Raw genomic sequence first — 23,164 nt, forward strand, 5'->3', positions numbered from 1 at the left:
AGTGGTTTCTCAAAACCTACCCAAATATGCCAGATCTGCGTGTCAAAGTACGCCGCCTGTGTGCCCATTTTAGAAAGTCAGCTACAGCTTCCGCCTCCCTTGCCGTGCTTCAGCAGCGTTTGCAGCTTCCAGCTCACTGACTGATCTGCAATGTCCCCACGCATTGGAACTCTACATTGCAGATGTTGGGAAGGATTTGTGAGCAGAAGATTTGTTGACTACCAGCATCAACAAGGTCGTCGGTATTCAGGTCAGACTCCACACATAAAACCTCAGGAGTGGACATGGATGTCAGACATATGTACCATCCTCCAAAACTTTGAGGACTCCACCAAGAGAGTGAGCAGCGATGACGCCATAATTAGCGTCACCATCCCGCTTCTCTGTCTTCTGAAACGCTCTCTGCTCACAATTAAAGAGGATGCATTGCAGGCAGAGCAAGATGAGATGGAGCAAGGAACCATACAGGGTGAGTGCATACAGCCCAGCCTCATCTCATCCCAATGTGAATTGGGTGACAATGAGGAAGAGGAGGAAGAACAGGAGCTAGTTTCTTGCGCTAAAGACGGTACTACCTGCACAACTGTCATACCGTCTGTTCAACGTGGATGGCCTGAGGACAGGGAGGAGGAGGAAGAGAAGGAGGATGAAGAGGAGAGCATGGTCAGTTGTCTTCTTGGTGAGGACACGGAAGTCTTGCCTCTTTGCAGTCTGGCACACATGGCTGAGTTTATGTTACACTGCCTTTCCCGTGACCCTCGCGTTGTCCAAATTTTGGGTGAGTCATTATTGATAGGTAACACTTCTAGACCCACGCTACAAGGAGAACTTTCTGTCTCTTATTCCCTTGCGGAACAGGCCTACTAAAAAAAATTTCCATCTGAAAACGCTAGAGGCAGAGGTCACAGTTCGCTGGACAACCAAGGAGTACAGGCGAGAGAGACACAAATGCAATCCAGAAGAGGCAGAGGAACACTGTCAAAGTTCTGGGACAGTTTTCTCAGACACTCCCATCGCACAAGCCCTGATGCGTGGGTTGTTAAATATTAATTATGGATATTCATTTTATTCTGAATTCTGTACCATACATTGCATAAGATTGCATCAGCCATCGGGCTAGGGTTTCTAAATGACATACGCGATTTGTGTATTTTTAGTTAGTACCATAAGTAGAAGAACAGCTGGTAGGACCGGCTATATAACCAATACATGAAAGGGGGCTCGGGGGCTCTAGCCATTTCACAGGACACTGGACGAGGATCTATGGATCCTGACACACATACTGGACACAGACAGACGCAACCTACCATCCAGCATCTCAGGAAAAGATGGGTGAATCTCAACTATTAAGCTATTTATGATGGACAAATGGACAATCATTTTGTAACTATTTAACTATTTTATGTAACTACTGCAATCATTCTTTTTAATGGACAATCCAAGAATAAATCAATACATTTTTTTTTATAAGAATATCATGATAGTCATTGACCGATCGCATCTGATAAGAAGTCCTCGATAGAAAAATATACGGAAATAAGTATTTTGTTACACGGGGTACTCTTCCAAGGAGGGAAAAGTTGCGGAAGATACTGAGAGAGTACCTTGCCGACCATAGCAATGTCTTCCATGATTCTTCTGTGCCTTATAATTATTGGGTATCTAAGTTGGACACGTGGCATGAACTGGCTCTCTACACCTTGGGGGTCCTGGCCTGCCCTGCCTCTAGCGTTTTGTCAGAGCGGGTTTTTAGTGCCGCTAGTAGAATTATAACCGACAGGCACATCCACCTGTCAACTGAAAATGCTGACAGGCTGACTCTTATAAAAATGAACAAGGGCTGGATTGGGCCAGACTTCTCAACACCAACGAATGATAGCAGCGTGACATAAACTCAAATACAGTGTCTTTTCTTTGGGAGATCTAACTCTACAGTATGGGAGACCCACTTCCTAATAATGGGAACATTGTTTTCAGGAGGCCCTCCGACCTCTACGTCTCTTGCAAGGGGCATTGGAGTTCCTCCTCCAAATTTTTGGCAGCCGTTGCTTCACTGCATAGGCAAACAGTATGGGAGACCCTCTTCTTTCCAATGGGAATATGTCGTTACTGAGGCTCAGCTCTATGTGTCTTTAAATTGTTAGTGGAGTTTTTCCTAAATTTTGGCAGCCGCTGGACTCACTGCATACCCTATATCTGAATAGCAGACCCTCTCCTTTCTAATGGGAACATGTCGTACTCATTACTGTGACCCAGCTGTATGTGTCTTTAAATTGTTAGTGGGGTTTTTCCTAAATTTTGGCAGCCGTTGGACTCATTGCATACTCTTTAACTGTATAGCAGACCCTCTCCTTTCTAATGGGAACGTGTCGTTACTGTGGCCCAGCTCTATGTGTCTTTAAATTGTTAGTAGGGTTTTTCCTAAATTTTGGCAGCTGTTGCACTCACTGCATTCCCTATAACTGAATAGCAGACCCTCTCCTTTCTGGGAACATGTCGTACTCATTAATGTGGCCTAGCTGTATGTGTCTTTAAATTGTTAGTGGGGATTTTCCCAAATTTTGTCAGCCCTTGCAGTCACAGCATGGGCATTACCACTATAGGAGACCCGCTCCTTTATAATGGGAACATTTTTTTTTCCTGAGACCCTCCGCTTTGTCTTTTCAAAGTGGTATTGGGTTGCGTCCAAACTTTTGGCAGCCCTTGCAGTCACTCCATACGCAATAACAGTATAGGAGACCCACTCGTTAATTATGGTAACAACAAAGCATACAGTTAGGTCCATATATATTTGGACAGAGACAACATTTTTCTAATTTTGGTTCTAGACATTACCACAATGAATTTTATACAAAACAATTCAGATGCAGTTGAAGTTCAGACTTTCAGCTTTCATTTGAGGATATCCACATTAAAATTGGATGAAGGGTTTAGGAGTTTCAGCTCCTTAACATGCGCCACCCTGTTTTTAAAGGGACCAAAAGTAATTGGACAATTGACTCCAAGGCTATTTCGTGGACAGGTGTGGGCAATCCCTTCGTTATGTCATTCTCAATTAAGCAGATAAAAGGCCTGGAGTTGATTTGAGGTGTGGTGCTTGCATTTGGAAGGTTTTGCTGTGAAGTAAACATGCGGTCAAAGGAGCTCTCAATGCACGTGAAACAAGCCATCCTTAAGCTGCAAAAACAGAAAAAAACCATCCAAGAAATTGCTACAATATTAGGAGTGGCAAAATCTACAGTTTGGTACATCCTGAGAAAGAAAGAAAGCACTGGTGAACTGATCAATGCAAAAGACCTGGGCGCCCACGGAAGACAACAGTGGTGGATGATTGCAGAATAATCTCCATGGTGAAGAGAAACCCCTTCACAACAGGCAACCAAGTGAACAACACTCTCCAGGAGGTAGGCGTATCAATATCCAAATCTACCATAAAGAGAAGACTGCATGACAGTAAATACAGAGGGTTCACTGTACGGTGCAAGCCACTCATAAGCATCAAGTATAAAAAGGCTAGACTGGACTTTGCTAAGAAAAAATCTAAAAAAGCCAGCACAGTTCTGGAAGAACATTCTTTGGACAGATGAAACCAAGATCAACCTCTACCAGAATGATGGAAAGAGAAAAGTATGGCGAAGGCATGGTACAGCTCATGATCCAAAGCATACCACATCATCTGTAAAACACGGCGGAGACAATGTGATGGCTTGGGCATACATGGCTGCCAGTGGCACTGGGTCACTAGTGTTTATTGATGATGTGACAGGACAGAAGCAGCCGAATGAATTCTGATGTATTCAGAGCCATACTGTGTGCTCAGATCCAGCCAAATGCAGCCAAACTGACTGGTCGTCGTTTCATACTACAGATGGACAATGACCCAAAACATAAAGCCAAAGCAACCCAGGAATTTATTAAAGCAAAGAAGTGGAATATTCTTGAATGGCCAAGTCAGTCACCTGATCTCAACCCAATTGAGCATGGATTTCACTTGTTAAAGACTAAACTTCAGACAGAAAGGCCCAGAAACAAACAGCAACTGAAAACCACCACAGTGAAGGCCTGGCAGAGCATCAAAAAGGAGGAAACACAGCGTCTGGTGATGTCCATGAGTTCAAGACTTCAGGCAGTCATTGCCAACAAAGGGTTTTCAACCAAGTACTAGAAATGAACATTTTATTTACAATTATTTAATTTGTCCAATTACTTTTGGTCCCTTTAAAAATAGGGTGGCACATGTTAAGGAGCTGAAACTCCTAAACCCTGCATCCAATCTTAATGTGGATACCCTCAAATGAAAGCTGAAAGTCTGAACTTCAACTGCATCTGAATTGTTTTGTTTAAAATTCATTGTGGTAAAGTCTAGAACCAAAATTAGGAAAATGTTGTATCTGTCCAAATATATATGGACCTAACTGCAGCCGGCTGATGGCTCTCTAACAATAGCGAGGACCGACTGCTGACCCTTTAAGAATAGTAAGGGCAGCCTGATGGCCCTATAAAAATAGTCTTTGTGACTTTTAGAGTCCCTCCATCATAAATGAAAAAGGATGTGTCTGATGATGTGTCACACCACATGGCCAGATAAGGTTGCAAAATGTTAAAATGACATTTCCTGGTGAATGCATTTGTTTTGGTTGAAAGCAAAGCAAAAGTGCAAAAACGCTACGTGTGAACATAGCCCAAGGTGTGGAGGAGCATTTTTGTTTTTGGTTATTTATTTTGCCTTATATACAAGTCATTACCCTGGAAAGGATGTTCCTTTACATATTTCCCAGGAAAATCCATTTTGTTTTCGCTTTTGTATGTTTTATTGGGAGTCCGTAAAAGTGGCATAATACCTCTGACAACATTGTTGACAGCATTGACCTGGGAGTCAGAAATGATTCCAGGGGTCTTCCCCATGCTGTTCCCATGTCATTTGAGCGCTGTTCCCATCGATTTGGGCAATTTTTAGGCCTTCTGCAGACCACCGGGGGGGAGCCGCCGGAAAAATGCTCGAGTTTCCCATAGACTTTCATTGGGCTCATACTCGGACCGAGCACTCGAGCATTCCAATTTGCTTGACTCGAACAACGAGTACCCAAGCATTTTAATGCTCGCTCATCAGTAGTGTTTCATTTCTATGGGCAACACAGCTTTCCGTGTATACTTCATACAAGTGCAGGTTGTCCATGTCTGATAGGACAGGAGACTTGGTTATATTTCTTTGTTTAGGAATTTTTATTGTTTTTAAGTTTTGAGTCCGTTTTTTTGGTATTAAAAGATATAGGCCTTGGTTCAACAGACAGATTTCTGGCGAAAAACACTTTGAAAAATTGCAACATTTTTGTGCAAACAATTTTGACTTTTGGCATTTTCATGCAACCTCTCTGAGCACACAGTGTTAACCGCACACAGTATGATGCCCTCACTCAAGTATACCACTCTCCTGCATCCTGCTTTTCTGCTACTGAGCTGGTCTCTGCTGTCAGTACATGACAATGTCACATGACTAGAAGGCCATTGTGGGTCTTCAGTCCGAGCAGGGATCTATCTGTTCCCTCCATCACTATTGTATTCAACTTAATCCTTAGAACACAGACACAGTTTAAGTTGAGACAGACGCTTATCCTCCCAGGACAGCTGGACAAACTCTAGACCAGTGTTTCCCAAACCCCATCCTCACGGCCCCCCACAGGTTATGTTTTCAGGATCTCCTTAGTATTACACAGGTGATTGAAGTATCATCAAGGCATCAGGAATTCTCTCACCTGTGCAATACTAAGGAGATCCTGAAAACATAACCTGTGGGGGGCCGTGAGGATGGGGTTTCGGAAACACTGCTCTAGACCGTCCCAAGCTGGGACAGACGCTTATCCTCCCAGGACAGCTCCCTTAACTCTAGACCGTCCCACTGGATCCGGGCCAGGTGGTAGACATGCTAAATTAGAGTGCTTAATTGTGTACAAGACAGTAATGTACAACTATTTGTAATTTACATCTAGGAGAACACAGAATATCATATGCTTATATCAGAGCATGTTTATGATATATACATGTAGCAGAGCTGTGTGAACTGTGTGTAGTTGTAGCAGATCTGTGTGTGTAACTATTATCACTTATGTTATTACATTATTATCATTCGTTTCTTGACCTGTTTGAACAGGTCATCTACACTTCCTTGGGCACAGCGTAATTTATAAAGGATAGGTCTATGGGCACAGAAGATCATGTTTTCCACACGATGATGTACTGCTGAGAACGATGATTTTTACGCTTGCTGTTCATACAGACCAATAATCAGAAAAGGAGACAGTCAAAAAGAGCCCTATCTCGTCCGCCTCCTAGAGGAGGATGGATAATTGTATGCAAGTAATAGGTGCAGGGGACATAATTGTAATTTGTGTGTTATTTTCCCACAGGCATTTCCTAGTGAAATAATATGACTGCCATATTTCCAAGCATACTTTCATCTTCCTAGACACACCAACCTTGACTATGATATATCCATATTTTGGGTTGATATTAACTTTCTGTGGTTCCCCAAGGCTGGAAATCCTGGAGCTTGAAACCACAGACTTGATTATGTTCCCCAATCACAGATATACAGTGGAGGAAATAAGTATTTGATCCCTTGCTGTTTTTGTAAGTTTGCCCACTGACATGGACATGAATAGTCTATAATTTTAAGGGTAGGTTAATTTTAACATTGAGAGATAGAATATCCACACAAAAAAAATCAGTAAAATCACGTTGTATAAATTAGATAATTTTTTTTGCATTTTGCAGTGAGAAAGAAGTATTTGATCCCTCTGGCAAACAACATTTAATACTTGGTGACAAAACCCTTGTTGGCAAGCACAGTAGGGTTGCGCACATGTCAGGAGGAATTTTAGTCTACTCCAAAAGGAGGCTGTCGCTTGGCAACTTGAAGCTTTAACTCCCTCCATAAGTTTTCTATGGGATTAAGGTCTGGAGACTGGCTAGGCCACCCCATGACCTTACTGTGCTTCTTTATAAGCCACTCCTTTGTTGCCACGGCTATATGTTTTGAGTCATTGTCTTGCTGGAAGACCCAGCCACGACCCATCTTCAATGCTCTTACTGAGGGAAGGAGGTTGTTGGCCAAAATCTCGCGATACATGACCCCATCCATCTTCCCTTCAGTACGGTTCAGTCGTCATGTGCCCTTTGCAGAAAAGCACCCCCAAATGTTTTCCCCCACCATGCTTCACGTTTGGGACGATGTTCTTAGGGTCGTGCTCATCCTTCTTCCTCCAAACACGGCGACTTGAGTTAATGCCAAAGAGCTCAATTTTTGTCTCATCTGACCACAGCACCTTCTCTCAATAACTCACAGAATCATCCAGGTGTTCATTGGCAAACTTCAGACGGGCCTGCACATGTGCCTTCTTGAGTGCACTGCAGGATTTTAAAGCTTTAAGGCATAATGTGTTACCAATGGTTTTCTTGGTGACTGTGGTCCCAGCTGCCTTGAGATCATTAACAAGTTCCTCCCGTGTAGTTTTAGGCTGATCTCTCACCTTCCTCATATTCAAGGATACGCCACGAGGTGAGATTTTGCATGGTGATCGATGTCGATTGACAGTCATTTTGTATTTCTTCTATTTTCTTACTATTGCACCAACAGTTGTCTCCTTCTCACCCAGCATCTTACTTATGGTTTTGTAGCCCATTCCAGCTTTGTGCAGATCTATGATCTTGTCCCTGACATCCTTATAAAGCTCTTTGGTCTAATTGAGTCTGTGGACAGGAGTCTTTTATACTATGTAAGACAGCTGTCTTTAATGCAGGTAACGAGTTGATTAGGAGGGTCTAACTGGTCTGTAGGAGCCAGAACTCATAATGGTTTGAAGGGGATCAAATACTTATTTTTCATTGCAAAATGCAAAACAATTATCTAATTTATACAATATGATTTTCTTGATTTTTTTTTGGATATTCTATCTCTCAATGTTAAAATTAACCTACCCTTAAAATTATAGACTGTTCATGTCTTTGTCAGTGGACAAACTTACAAAAACAGCAAGGGATCCAATACTTATTTCCCCTCATTGTATCAGTAGATTGTGTTGACTGCATATTATTATCGATATGGCATGGAAATATTGCATTTCCATTGAGCCATGTGATGTCCCTGGTATGGACTGGAGACGTCCAGTCTACCTTAGTGCAATTATCTTCCCTGCATTTATTAGTACACCTTTGCTAGCAAGAAAAATGCAGGAGAAAGTTTGCTATTCTTTGGATCATCAGCTGCTTGCCAATTTAATCATCTACTCACAGAAGATGCTGGCAGGTGTCCAGAGAAATTGGATATTTATCTAATCCATAACACAATTCATAACATCATTGTAAAACATTTTATTGGTTATATGCAAATAATTTAGTGCTCTAAGTTGTTTTCACTTTCTTTTCCTTGACTGTAAATGGTATGTCACGACTCGGTTGTTGGGTATCCCGGGAACAGGGGCTCCTTCCCTGTCCCTAACACTAGGGGGCGCCCGAGCTATCCTTGTTCCCCGGATTACTTCTAAAGGTGAAGACGCCGGGGCCACGTACCAGGTTTAGCTCCTGAATCTGCCCTCAGTTTGTTCCCTCTCCCCACCCAGGGAAGAGGGGAGTAGTGGTACACCAACAGTGTACACCAACCAGACTAACAAGGTAATAAATACAGGGATGAAGGAAAATACCAATCATACAAATATGCACACACAAACAACAGAGGAAAACAGTGGGGAGTAGAGGATGGGGGGAAAACCAAAGTAGGAGAAGGAGAGGATTTAAACACAACCAAAAGCACAGAACTGTCTTAGATAAATCCACCAAACACCTTCTCAAACAACAACTCTCCACCAACTCCTGAACCATGCAGCAATGAAGCTAGCTCTGGCAATGACTGCTTGCCAGAGCCCAGTATATATAGGAGAGGGGAGTGTCCAACAGTGAACAGCTGAGAGCTTTAATGCAGGTAAATTTCCAGGAGCTTTCAACAGAGAAGATTAACCCCTGCACTGCAGGAAGAAACCAGCACCATTTAATATGAAGGAAAAGTGCTTCTAGTCAGTGCAGGAGTAGAAGAAATCAGAAAATGCGGTCTACTGGCTCCTCTCTGTCGCGGTAAACCCGTGACATGATATTTGTTCTGTTGTACTTCTCATTGACATAAATCTGTAGCAAAAAGAAAATAGTTCTCTCCTGTGTGATTTCTCTGATGTCTTGCAAGATGTGATTTCTGGTTAAAACATTTACCACATTCTGGACATGAAAATGGCTTCTTCCCTGTATGAATTATATGATGTCTAAGAAGATGTGGTTTTGTCATGAAACATTTTCCACATTCTGAACATGAAAATGGCTTCTCCCCTGTGTGACTTCTCTGATGTCTAACAAGATTTGATTTCTCGTTAAAACATTTACCACATTCTAAACATGAAAATGTCTCTCCTGTGTGAATTCTCTGATGTCTAACAACATGTGATTTCTTGGTAAAACATTTCCCACAATATGAGCATGAAAATTGCTTTGCCTCTTTGTGATGTTTCTCATGTTTAACAAGATTTGATTTATCTGTAAAACTTTTGCCACATTTTCTACATGAAAATGGCTTCTCCACTTTGTGAGCTCTTTGGTGGTCAGCTTTCTTCCTCCTATTTTTCTTAACATTCTGTGATTCATCAAAAGATAGGAGCTGCTGAAAAGGATCAGATGATAGATCTTTGATGTGTGCAGCAGAAGGTATAGCTGCTATAAAATCTGAAGACATCACGAGTCCCTCTGAGCTTCTGAAATAGTCACCTGTCAAAAATAAAACAGAGTTGAAGGAAGCTAATAATGTTAGGATGATGATGTTAAAGGAAATTTGTCAGTTGGATCAACCATGGTACACCATCTATATGGGCATACAGGACATAGAAAGTTGAATAAACTAATACCTTGATGTTTGCGAAACAATGTGTTTTTCACGAGAAATCCACATTTTTCTTAATATGTAAATTATCCGTTAAGATCTATGGGTGGAATACAAATCTAACTGAGAATCTGCCTCCCGAGATTATTTTAAAAGGGGGCATTACCAGTGTGAAATACATAATGACTGACAGTCTGTTCCCCAGATTTACATTTCTCACACTGGTATCTCCCCTTTTCATTTAAAATAAGCTCTGCAGGTAGATTCTAAGGGAGATCTATGTCAGGCCCATAGATATTAACAGCTCATTTAAATATTAATAATAACATGGATTTCTTGGGAATAAGACATTGGATCACGGATTTTAAGGTATCATTTTAATCAACTTTCTGTGATTTACATGACCATATAGATGGCATATGGACCATTTCAGAACTTTTAACGCCTTTAATGTCACGCAAAATTGTACAAATCCATTGAGAAACAAACTGAAATCATTTTGAGGGGGAAATAAAAGTAACAAAGCTAAATTAATATGTTTTCCATAAGTGTGAATGCCCTTGTATAATTGTGGACTTGGTTGTGTTCAGAATTAGCCAATCACATTTAAACTCATGGTAAACAGTAGCCCGTACACAACTGCAATAGTGATGTCGATTAACCCCCATATAAAGTTTGGTTGTTCGAGTAGAATTCTCCTGACATTTTCTTAGTTGAATTTTAGTGCAAAAGTCATGGTCTGTAAATAGCTCACAACACAGCAAAGGGATATTATTTTTGAAAGCTGTCAGAAGAAGGGTGCAAAAATATTTCCAAGGCATTGGATATACAATGAAACACTGTAAAGTTATTATGTTAATTTATTATACTGAGGTGTATATAAACACCATACGATTGTTTCTCCCTCACTGGGTTCTATGATTAAGGGTGCACCTTGCAGCAGAAACCGGTCAGGGTGAGGTTTCTATTTTTAACTTTTTAACTATGCACCAATAAAGTTTTTCAACGTTTTATTTTACAATCTGAATGGATGTGCCGTTTTTTTCACCTTTTCTTCATACTATTTGGCTGTACTCACCAGTGGGTGCGGTACTCTCCAGTTAGACTCCAAACAGAACCGAAGCAAGCTTCTCTCAGCGGGTGAGCTCCTACAAATCCCCTCTCCTTCACCTTACTTTGGTCGCAATTTTTGTGTACTGCATGTGACAACAATCTCCCATATCATAAGTCTGGCCTGTGGAGTAGGGTGGTACGACACAAGCCTTTTATATTTTACCAGAAAAACATCCAAAACCTGGCTCTGTTTTGTGAAAGTCTACATCAAGTCTGCCAAAAGCATGTGGGAATTCATGTACTGGTCTGATGAGATCAAGTTTGAAATTTTTGGCCATTATTCCAAAAAGTATGTTTGGGGCAAAGCCAACATTATGCATAATCAAAAGAGCATCATCCCCACAGAGAGACATTGTAAAGGCAGCATTATGCTGTGGGGAAGTTTTTTAGTAGCTGGAAGGAGAGTTTTAGTCAAGATTGAGGGCATTATAAATCAATCCAAATATCAGTTAATTTTGAATCAAAATCTTTAGGCTACTGTAAAAAAGCTGAAGATGAAGTCGAATTTCACTTGTTAGCAAGAGAATGGTCCTAAGCATACCTCCAAATCAACAAAGGAATGGATTCGCCAAAAGAAGATGGGAGTTGAGGAATGGCCCAGCCAGATATCAGTCCTGAATCCAATAAAAAAATCTGTGGGTGACATGAAGAGAGCGCTACACACAGGAGACCCCCTTGCAATCTGACAGATGTGGTGCTACTGCAATGAAGAGTGAGCAAAGATTGCAAATTCTAGATGTGGCATGCTGACAGATTCCTACCCAAAAAGAATGAATACTGTCATAAATCCACAGGGGGCATCACCAAAGTATTAGATTAAGGGTGTGTGCAATAATACAGTTTGATTATTTTAGTTATTTTTTTTTCTTTTTCCACCCAAAAAGATTTAAGGTTTTTTTTCAATGGATTTGTACAGGTTATAGATGACATTGAGTGGAAAAAGTTCTGAAATGATTCTTTTTGGTATGATTTTTTTACATCACACAAACCTGGCATTTTTACAGAGATGTGTAGAATTTTTTATATCCATTTTATGCCCGTTTTTATTGTACGAACTGCATCTGTATGCCTGAGGGCCATCCATATGCCTGTTTATAACATCCAGGTGCCATCCTTATGTCCATTTTGTGCATGTGTATGTAAAACAGTTTTTAAGTGAAAAAAATTAATAAGTCGGTTAATGGCCGCAGTGTGAATGTGCACCTACACAACGGATGCACGGCTGAGTTAGCTGTCAGTAAGTACTGGGGCACGGTTACTGCTGCCACTTACTGTGTACTGAGCAGTAACTGAAGCTGCGCCTCTATGACTAACGTCCAGAGGCTGCTGGGAGGAATAAAGTTAATTTCCTCCTGGTAGCTGGACTTTTCATATGTCTTTAGAATGCTATTAACCTGCAAATTAATCCCTTTATAGTATAACAATTACGCAAGCCAACAATGGTTCCAGCGGACTAATGGAAAGAATTTGGGTTTGCTCAGTGAACAGATAATTGAACTGGTTAAAGTGGTTTCTTGTGAACCTCTATACAGATATTTTGGATATTTTGACATTTATAACATCAGGTACAAAAAACTGAGCGGGAATTGGCAGAGGAATACTCGGCTCCATCATTAGCCTGTCTCGATGGTGATTTACTAGTGGATTCAGAGATGTGACCAATACAGCAAAGCATGTACTTTTACTTGATCACTTGATATACAGACTGGCTGAAGCTATGCAGTCATAGTTCATGTCCATATTTGAACTGAATTTTTATTGCTATATTTTGTAATCTATAACAGTATCACATTTTCATCCATCATTAATTAGTAGTCTGACTGAAGGGAGCATATACAGAGTTTTTTTATGTGAACAACAGCTCATGTGGTTTCCGTCTGCATCTGAATCAACGGGTCGGAATTCTAGATTAAACGCGATAGACCAGTGTTTTTCTATTTCAACAAATTCTCTGCATTTAGTAGTCACTACTCACCGGGGTAGTCATATGTAAGAATCTCCTCTTTACACCGCTCATCACCCATCACATATGTCTCTGTAGTATTAATATGGATCAAATCTTCACCCTGAAACAAATATTGTTAAAGTCACAGACAGATGGAGAAGTCACATCTATGATCAGCTGTAATCCTGCCATCTCCACCGTTCTCATTACACAAGTATAACACATATAATACTGGTGGATAAAACAAGACTGAACACAAGACCTTCACAGTCGTCTACTCATCATAGGGGAGATCTCATGACACCTTCTCTCCATCTACCTGATGATCCTGAGGAACATTGGGATTTTCTTGTTTAAAGTCCTGAGGAAGAAGAGGACGGGGACATCTCTCTGGTGTTGTTCTCTCACTGGATAAAACTGCAGGAAATACATATGGGGACTGAATTCATTCTTTGCATACAGATAATTATAGGCCATGTGTATTTAGTACTGTCTATTACCTGGTAATGTGAGGGGATGAGGAACCTCCATCATGACGTCCTTGTACAGATCTTTGTGTCCTTCTAAATACTCCCACTCCTCCATGGAGAAATAGATGGCGACATCCTGAGACCTTATAGGAACCTGACACATACAATGATACCGTCATCCCCCCGATCCCTTCATAGCGTTACTGTATAATGTCCCAGCATTCCCAGCAGTGTCACCTCTCCAGTCAGCAGCTCAATCATCTTGTAGGTGAGTTCTAGGATCTTCTGGTCATTGATGTCCTCATCTATCAGGGGGTGAGGTGGAGGCCCCGTGATTGGGCTCAGGGGTCTTCCCCAACCCTCAGACACAGGGGCCTGACAGCGCTTACTAGAGGTCTTCTTTACTACTGTGTAATCCTGGTTATAGAGAGACACATTAATAAATCTCACTACAGATATTTCCAGAGTCCTCACCTCTCCAGTTCTCTCCATCTGTTATTCCCATAGATAAGAATGATGTAATGTGACATCATCAGAATCTCTCACCTCTCCAGTAAGTCGGAAGAGGATCTCTAGGGTGAGGTGTAATATCCTCTCCGCCATCTTGTTCCTGTCCCTATCTATCCTTGATGGGTCAATCAGAAAAATTCTCTTAAATAGAAGATTTCCACTGAGTAGATCTGATATTGTAGGGACCTAAATGGGAAGATGATGAAAAAATGTAAAATCATAAATTATCCCAGGAAATAATACAATTACTGGAGATAATAACAGGAAACATATGAGAATACAGAACGTATATATGTCATATTTTTTCCTTTTTTATGGACTGGAGCAGGTGTGTAATAGTTAATAAAGCCATCTGAGGTTAATGCATGTCATACCTTCACAATGTTGTAATCAGTCTCTGGCTTCAACACCTGGAGAACCCGAAGACCTACGCAGAAGAACCTTTCCGTTTCCTTCATTTATTAAGCTTTGGGATCTGGAGAGACCAGGGGCGGTGATATCATTGCTGCAACCTGTGCAGCCGCACAGGGGCCCATTTCAACTTCCAAAGAAGGTGGAATTGTGCATTATGATAAACTATTGGACTGCAAAGGGACCATATGCTGCTCTTGCACACGGGCCCTCTTCGGTTTGTGTCCGCCAGTGGGAGAGACCCCACAGCGTAATCAACATCTTTACATGCCATTCTGGGCAATTTCAATTTGAAACAATTTTATTCAGACATAATCGAATCTATAGAATCAGTTGAATTGAGCTCGAGAGTTCGGGAGATTTGTTCATCTCTATAAATAATCATAATCAGACAGCAAAACAAAAACCATAGTAGTACAAACACCATAATAGGAGGTGGCTTATAATGCAAAATCCAGCTATAATATAGTCAGTTTATCCTTTAGACAGTTTCAGAAATATTCCAAAACATTATTTTCACTGTGACATATTCAGGATTACACAACAAGCTATTATTGTCCTCTTTGGGGTTTGTAGGTGTGTTTAGAGCAGCAAACAACAAACTTATAAAATGTTAGATTTAATATACAAAAAGAGTGCATTGCTTAAAAAAGGTTACAAAAGATGAAATAATAAAAAGACATACCGTACATACAGGAAAAACAGTATAGAATAAAAGGGATAAAATACACATACAGATACCTCTTACAAATTGGATCCGTGAGCGCTTCTGGTGAAAGAGAACATTGCAGCAAATATGAACAGACCAGCAATACACATTGCTTTTCCTGGGGTATTACTCGGATGACATGTTATTAAGGGTCTCACCAGACCCCTTACTCCTCCCTCAGCTGAAGTAAGAGGGGGGTGGCTGATTAGATTCTAATCCCGTTATAGCCCACATTCTGCTGTCGATCATATTTTCCCCCAGGAACCTCTTACAATATGGCTGTCATCTTACGGAACATCCTTCAATTATTCTATACATACAACACATGAATATGATATATCCATAAGTCAGGAATATATTGTGTTCCTGTGGGTTGCCAGCTACCAAAACTTTAGCAATTTTACCTACAGATGCGAATATTCTGTCCGATATATCCATGGAATATATATCCATGGATTCTGAAATTCTAGAATTATAATACAAAAAAAATCAATAAAATATTGTTTTCCTTGTTATAACTACGCAGTACAGTTAGAATGGCTGCCAAAGGTGAAAGCATTGACACCTGATATTTAACACCAAGTGGAGGCATACAGGACACATCTACTGGCCCAGATGGTTATCCAACATCCATAGCTAGCTGTTAATTAGTTTAAATACACACTCCATGTCTGCTCTTCATCAGATAATCCGCTTCAATTACTTATTTTCAGAGGGTGAGGTTCAGGCAGTGATCAAAAGCCCCCAGCCTTTGACATGTTTAACTTAGAACTTCACTTATGACACTTTTCACATGTCCGTTTTTCTCCGATATCATGGATGAAAAGAGACAATACAAGTCTCTGGGTCCATGAGAAACACGTACAGAACATGGATGGAGTTAGTATGTAATCTGTGTGTAGTCTACATTTAACATTGCAAAGGATAGGAGAAGCTTTGTCGTTTATTTATCATTTTACATGGACAAAACACTTATTCACAGCCGTGTTTAAACACGGACATGTGAATGAGGGCTTAGATGTAATAATGTATCCGATATTCTGCTCCACAGTCACAACCTTCACCTCCATAATAAATGTCCTCATTACAGGACCGACGCCACAGACATTTCATTGGAAATCCCTTTATGATGTTATTTGAATTAATGTGTTTTTCTTTGAGCCGTTAAGTATGAGGACCCTTAGCGTGGGTTGCGAGCTTGCGTATTTTGGCCAACATATCGACCAGTACCTCAAGTACTGTATTTCTCTTATACAATATTCTTCACTGTTTTAGTGCACATTATGCATTTTTTTGCAGGATCCAGCCAGGCCCTATAGTGTTGGTTGGGTGAACTGGGGCTTCTGTCTTGTGGGCTGCACGTATATACTGTTGGAGAGCCCGCTTGATTTAAAATTATGAGCGTCATTAATAGGCTGTAAGCTAGACACTGTGCATCACTCCTATCTGTGTGACTGGCGTCCTATGCAAGCCCCATCTGTGTGCCTTTTTAATACTACACAGCCACTCCCTCCATGAATTGATAGGTTTGTGAGTGGCTATTTGCATCAGTATTTTGCACCTGTGCCGCCCCCGCCTTTATCATGGAGGTCTGCTGCATCCTGCTAGTGCATTGGTAATCTGACCTGGTGTTGGTAAGGCTATGTGTGCGCAATCCGTATTTGAAACAGAAATTTCCTGAGTATTTCTGCATCTCCTTGGCAGGAAATTGTGCGTTTTTAACGCTTTTTTATGCGTTTTTTGAAGCATTTTTGTACATCAATGAATGCTTTTTGGAGCTAAATATAGTTATTTGCTGGGACATTAACCTTGGATTACCGTCACAACTGGGGTGAGTATATAATTTTAAATGAATAAAGAATGTGTCTGCTGTATTTCAAATCAAGTGTTTACTCTGTGTCTGTGTGTTTATTTAACTCTTTACCTTACTTTAATTAACTTTGGTCATGAAAAGATCTGATTGACACCTTATTATAACCAAACAAAAGAGCTGGGAGTCAGCTAGTCCCATTCACCCAATCTTCATTAGCATTTATATTCATGTAATTTTTAGCCTGGGAAGGTGCCATTTTCAAACATGAAACGCTTTGTGTGCACATAGCCTAAGGCTGTTTTGTTTTCTGTGATGTTTTTTTTCTTTAAATCCCTTTATTCTAAACTATTACACCCGAAATTAGGAAAATTACATTTAGGCTGTGTGCCCACAATGCGATTTTTAAGCGTTTCCGCAGCGGCAAAAACGCTGCAGAAACGCTTAAAAAATGCATGGTAGAAGGCCTGCCATGTCCCCCAATGACAATCCGCATGTGCTGTGCACATGCTGCAGAAATTTCCGCCGCGGATTATCATTGCGGAAAGAAACGCAGCACTACCAATTATTTTGCAGAAGTGCTGCGTTTTCGCCGCCATTGACTTGCATTAGAACGCGCCAATTCCGCAAGACTGCATCTGTACTTGCGTAATTGGCGCGTTCTAATGTGCGGATGGTACCCGGGTGTAGAGGAGAGGAGAGTCTCATCCACACCCAGGTACCATTAAAAAAGCTGTAAAAAAAGAATAAAATAAAAAATAAATGTATACTTACCTTCTGGCGGCCCGCGCTGCACTCCTCCTTGCTTCCCGGCACTTCGCGATGGAATGAAGGACCTGCGCTGACGTCAGAGTCATGTGACGGGTCACGCGACTCTGACGTCGGCAGGTCCTTCAATCCACCGCTGCCGGCAGCCGGGACAGTGAAGAAAGACAGCGCGGGCCATCGGAGGGTAAGTATACATTTATTTTTTTTATTTTTTGACACTCTCTCGGTCACAGTATATAAATCCATGCTGTTTGCATGGATTTATATAGTGTGACCAAGTTGACAAGCACTTTCCAAGTGATGCTAAAATTGCTTGGAAAAGCGCTTGATAACCCGCATGCGGAAATGCATGTGAAGAACGCTTCACAAACACTTCTACCTGGCAGAAAAAACGCATGTAAAATCCGCATGTACAATCCGCATGCGTTCTTTTCTGCCAGGGAGATGCAGAAACGCTCAGGAAAAAATCCTGAGCATTTACGCATCGTGGGCACATAGCCTTACATGTTTCCGGTTTTCTGGGACTATAAAAGCCACATTTCAATTCCCTATAAATTTGTACCCCAGAGAGAAAGTTTGATCCGTCCCCAAACTCAGATCTGCCCTGTATATATGAGCACATCCAGCATTATATTACTGTACATATACACATGGCAGAACTGGGGGAGGGGGCACTATCTCCGGGAATGGAGGGGTTAACGTTCCCTGTATACATGAGCACATCCAGCGTTATATTACTGTACATATACACATGGTAGAACTGGGGGAAGGGGGCACTATCTCCGGGAATGGAGGGGTTAATGCCCCCTGTATACATGAGCACATCCAGCGTTATATTACTGTACATATACACATGGCAGAACTGGGGGAAGGGGGCACTATCTCCGGGAATGGAGGGGTTAATGCCCCCTGTATACATGAGCACATCCAGCGTTATTTTACTGTACATATACACATGGCAAAACTGGGGGAAGGGGGGGCACTATCACCAGGAATGGAGGGGTTAATGCTCCCTGTATACATGAGCACATCAAGCGTTATATTACTGTACATATACACATGGCAGAACTGGGGGAGGGGGCACTATCTCCGGGAATGGAGGGGGGCACTATCTCCGGGAATGGAGGGGTTAATGCCCCCTGTATACATGAGCACATCCAGCATTATATTACTGTACATATACACATGGCAGAACTGGGGGAAGGGGGCACTATCTCCGGGAATGGAGGGGTTAATGTCCCCTATATACATGAGAACATCCAGCGTTATATTACTGTACATATACACATGGCAGAACTGGGGGGAGGGGGCACTATCTCCGGGAATGGAGGGGTTAATGCCCCCTGTATACATGAGCACATCCAGCATTATATTACTGTACATATACACATGGTAGAACTGGGAGCACTGCTCTGGGTGAGAACTGTTACACTATCGTAAAGGAGTGGAAAAGCAGCCCACACACCCCCTTAGAGATCTTATCGTTATCTGGTTTTGTCATACAACACTTGGTTAGCTACAGATAGGGTTAACTATTGGAGCCACCCCATAGTGGGAGGAGTTAAGTGGCAAAAAGAACCTAGTCCCTGCTGTGGGGCAGATATAGAATAGTATTCAGAAGAAAATAAATGGTCCTGTTGCTGGCAGATCTTCACTGAAAAGGGTGTTCATGTACAAAGAAGGGAGACCATACTGGATAGTACTTTCTGAAAGAAACCATGACTAAGTGGCAGAAGGATTCCTTGTCTCGGGTAAGCAGGTCTAAAGCTAACATTATTTATACTGGATAAGAAGCTAGAGTGTAGCCAGGCCTGAGCGTCACAGAGGGGAAGATGGCCAGATGGGGAGACAAGTGGCACGGCAAGGAGCATGTGGCGAGGAGTCGTATTGATGCATCTCAGACAGTGTGGTCTTCACAAATCAACTGGAAGTTCAGACTGTTAGGGGCCCATGGGCGTGGGGAGCAGTGAATATTCATTTTCTTTAGCAGCGGGCACAGTGTAGGATGCAGCAGCCCCGCTCCTCCGCCGCTGCCGCCCCCCACACCCACAACCCCAACTACCCACAGTATATACGATATATATATATATTCGGACTATAATACGAACCCCCCACTTTCCTCCAAAATTTTGGAGGAAAAAAGTGCGTCTTATAGTCTGAAAAATATGGTATGTATAGATTTACATGTCTATCACTTGTATGCCCCTGTTAGAGGTCAGGTAAGTCCCAGGAGGTGACAGATTCCCTTTAAAGTGTTGTGCCTGCTATCTGATGTACAGTACAGACCAAAAGTTTGGACACACCTTCTCATTTAAAGATTTTTCTGTATTTTCATGACTATGAAAATTGTACATTCACACTGAAGGCATCAAAACTATAAATTAACACATGTGGAATTATATACTTAACAAAAAAGTGTGAAACAACTGAAAATATGTCTTATATTCTAGGTTCTTCAAAGTAGCCACCTTTTGCTTTGATGACTGCTTTGCACACTCTTGGCATTCTCTTGATGAGTTTCAAGAGGTAGTCACCGGAAAAGGTCTTCCAACAATCTTTTTTCTTTACTTTGAATTTGTATTATGGCAAGAAAAAAGTCTATTCAGTAGGACTATCAGCTGTGTATCCACCAGACTTCTGCACAACACAACTGATGGTCCAAACCCCATTTATAAGGCAAGAAATCCCACTTATTAAACCTGACAGGGGACACCTGTGAAGTGAAAACCATTTCCGGTGACTACCTCTTGAAGCTCATCAAGAGAATGTCAAGAGTGTGCAAAGCAGTCATCAAAGAAAAAGGTGGCTATTTTGAAGAACCTAGAATATAAGACATATTTTCAGTTGTTTCACACTTTTTTGTTAAGTATATAATTCCACATGTGTTAATTCATAGTTTTGATGCCTTCAGTGTGAATGTACAATTTTCATAGTCATGAAAATACAGAAAAATCTTTAAATGAGAAGGTGTGTCCAAACTTTTGGTCTTTACCATATATAGTTCTTATGAAATTGTTCATAAAGAAAAGTTTATTCTTGGCCTCTGGTCTCTCTCATTCATCTCCATTCCATCTGGTCCTGGCCTGCCATATGAAGAGGCAGAATGCAGTCTACAGATGCACATCACCAAGGTAACAGCACACACACTGCACGGATCCCAGTTGCAGGGCATGGAGGATTCCCACCTCTGCCGCCAAGGCCTTTACATAATCTCCGGTCCTGAAAGGGTTAATGCCCCCTGCGCCCAGTAATGGGGGATCTCCACATACCTCCACCTGCAGAGCCGCCACCACATATATGGCTGTTCTGTGCGCACAGGACCTGTGATGAGGTCACAGGAGGGGAGGAGTCAGGGGTCACATGATCAGGGGCCTCAGTGGATGCAGGACTCTGCTGTGCTGGTTGTCATGGTGCTGGATGAGGTGAAGGTTATGTGTGGGGTCAGGAGGGGTTTACAGTGTGGATGTAGCAGAGCCGCGTGTGTATGAGGTGTACGGAGCGGAGCCGCGTGTGTACGAGGTGTACGGAGAGGAGCCGCGTGTGTACGAGGGGTACGGAGCGGAGCCGCGCGTGTACGAGGTGTACGGAGCAGAGCCGTGTGTGTATAAGGTGTACGGAGCGGAGCCGCGCGTGTACGAGGTGTACGGAGCGGAGCCACGCGTGTACGAGGTGTACGGAGCGGAGCCGCGCGTGTACGAGGCGTACGGAGCGGAGCCGCGCGTGTACGAGGCGTACGGAGCGGAGCCGCGCGTGTACGAGGCGTGCGGAGCCGCGTGTGTACGAGGCGTACGAAGCGGAGCCGTGTGTGTACGGAGCGGAGCCGCGCGTGTACGAGGCGTACGGAGCGGAGCCGCGCGTGTACGAGGCGTACGGAGCGGAGCCGCGCGTGTACGAGGCGTACGGAGCGGAGCCGCGTGTGTACGAGGCGTACGAAGCGGAGCCGTGTGTGTACGGAGCGGAGCCGCGCGTGTACGAGGTGTACGGAGCGGAGCCGTGTGTGTACGGAGCGGAGCCGCGCGTGTACGGATTGGAGCCGTGTGTGTACGGAGCGGAGCCGCGCGTGTACGAGGTGTACGGAGCGGAGCCGCGCGTGTACGAGGTGTGCGGAGCGGATCCGCGCATGTACAATGTTGCAGAGCGGAGTCGCGCGTGTACGAGGTGTACGGAGCGGAGCCGCGCATGTACAATGTTGCAAAGCTTAGCCGCGTGTGTACAATGTTGCAGAGCTGAGCCGCGTGTATACAATGTTGCAGAGCGAAGCCGCGTGTGTACAATGTTGCAGAGCGGAGCCGCGTGTGTACGAGGTGTACGGAGCAGAGCTGCGTGTGTACGGAGCAGAGCCGTGTGTGTACAATGTTGCAGAACGAAGCCGCGTGTGTACAGTGTTGCAGAGCGAAGCCGCGTGTGTACAGTGTTGCAGAGCGGAGCCGCATGTGTACAATGTTGAAGAGCAGAGCTATCTGTGACTTGTGTTCTGATATCCAATTAGTTTTGGTGGTTTCTGGTTCAGCCATTCGTATTATCCAGTTCCTTCCATCCTGTGCAGTGTGGAGTACGATTGTTGTGTGTTCTGCTGGATTTGCTAATGAGCAACTCTAGGAAACCTCATTTGCATTGAAATTTTGGTCTCTCAAACTAGTATTGTAGGTAGAGTATAGAGATCAGCATACAATTGAGGTGTGAATAGGGTTTAAACGGCTCCTGGAATCTTATGGCTGTGAACATCTCCCATTCATAGATATATAAATAAAAAAGCGAATCCATCAAAGGCAAATCCATCTCTTGACCTTTATCAGGTATTGGTTTTGGCTGTAAGTGATGGTCCTCTCCTGTTGTTTGTAGCTTTTGCACTGAAATGAGTGGTCCATTCTCAAATTCCAGCTACCCCCTTGAATGTGCCTGTTGGGCTTTCTTAAGAAGGAACATAAGCAAAAATCATACACATAACATTCCTAGCATCAAAAGTAGCGCAATAATTTGGACAGGAAACTCACAAGCCTTTCTAACAGGTGTAATATGGTTAAAAAAAAAGGCAAACATCTTTTAGAGTTTAGCATATTTATCCAGATGAAGGCAAAAACCCCATAAGGCAAATGCTAATTGTCAAAATGGCCATATAAATCGGACAGAGAACGTAACGCAATGCTTGGACTGGCGAGCCGGTTTCCCGACATGAGAGTGACAGCTGCATAGAAATATATGAAGCGATCACGCTCGGGTTGGGAAACCAACTGGACAGTTTGAGCATTGCATTATGATCTCTGTTCGATTTATACAGCCGTCTGACTGCGCCCTTAGGAGGAAAATTAATTTCCAATTCCACATCTTAGGCCACGGCCCCACTATCAGTATTTTGTCAGAATTTTTTTTCAGGAGCGGGAGCCAAAACCAGGTGAGGAACAATCAGAGGAAATGTATAATAGAAACAAGTCACCACTTCTGCATTTTGACCCACTCCTGGTTTTGGCTCCCACTCTTGAGAAAAAATACTGACCAAATACTTTTTATCGCAGAA

General features: G+C 42.6%; 1 protein-coding gene and 1 pseudogene across 1 annotated transcript; both read right to left on the minus strand.

The window, feature by feature from the left end:
- Window positions 1–20,978, minus strand: part of LOC141271432 (uncharacterized) — a 310,526-nt pseudogene extending 289,548 nt beyond the window's left edge.
- Window positions 8,381–20,946, minus strand: LOC141271892 (gastrula zinc finger protein XlCGF66.1-like). Its single transcript, XM_073682110.1, has 7 exons — window positions 20,835–20,946; window positions 13,988–14,137; window positions 13,679–13,858; window positions 13,472–13,595; window positions 13,291–13,388; window positions 13,002–13,092; window positions 8,381–9,801 (listed from the first exon to the last, which is right to left on the minus strand). Exons 2-7 carry the CDS (start codon window positions 14,042–14,044, stop codon window positions 9,161–9,163), a joined length of 1,191 nt encoding a protein of 396 aa, XP_073538211.1. The 5' UTR covers window positions 14,045–14,137; window positions 20,835–20,946; the 3' UTR covers window positions 8,381–9,160.
- Window positions 20,979–23,164: the final 2,186 nt, after the last annotated feature.

The sequence above is a fragment of the Phyllobates terribilis genome, unplaced genomic scaffold (genome assembly GCF_046119375.1).
Source record: "Phyllobates terribilis strain yellow unplaced genomic scaffold, ASM4611937v1 Scaffold_5__5_contigs__length_657084704, whole genome shotgun sequence".
Taxonomy (NCBI): domain Eukaryota; kingdom Metazoa; phylum Chordata; class Amphibia; order Anura; family Dendrobatidae; genus Phyllobates; species Phyllobates terribilis.

Coding starts and splice junctions, on each gene's coding strand:
- LOC141271892 (XM_073682110.1), bottom strand. CDS start 14,044: ATGGCGGAGAGGATATTACACCTCACCCTAGAGATCCTCTTCCGACTT. Junction 13,859..13,987: donor TCTTCCGACTTACTGGAGAG/GTGAGAGATTCT, acceptor CTCTATAACCAG/GATTACACAGTAGTAAAGAA. Junction 9,802..13,001: donor TCTTACATATGACTACCCCG/GTGAGTAGTGAC, acceptor TATTTTTGACAG/GTGACTATTTCAGAAGCTCA.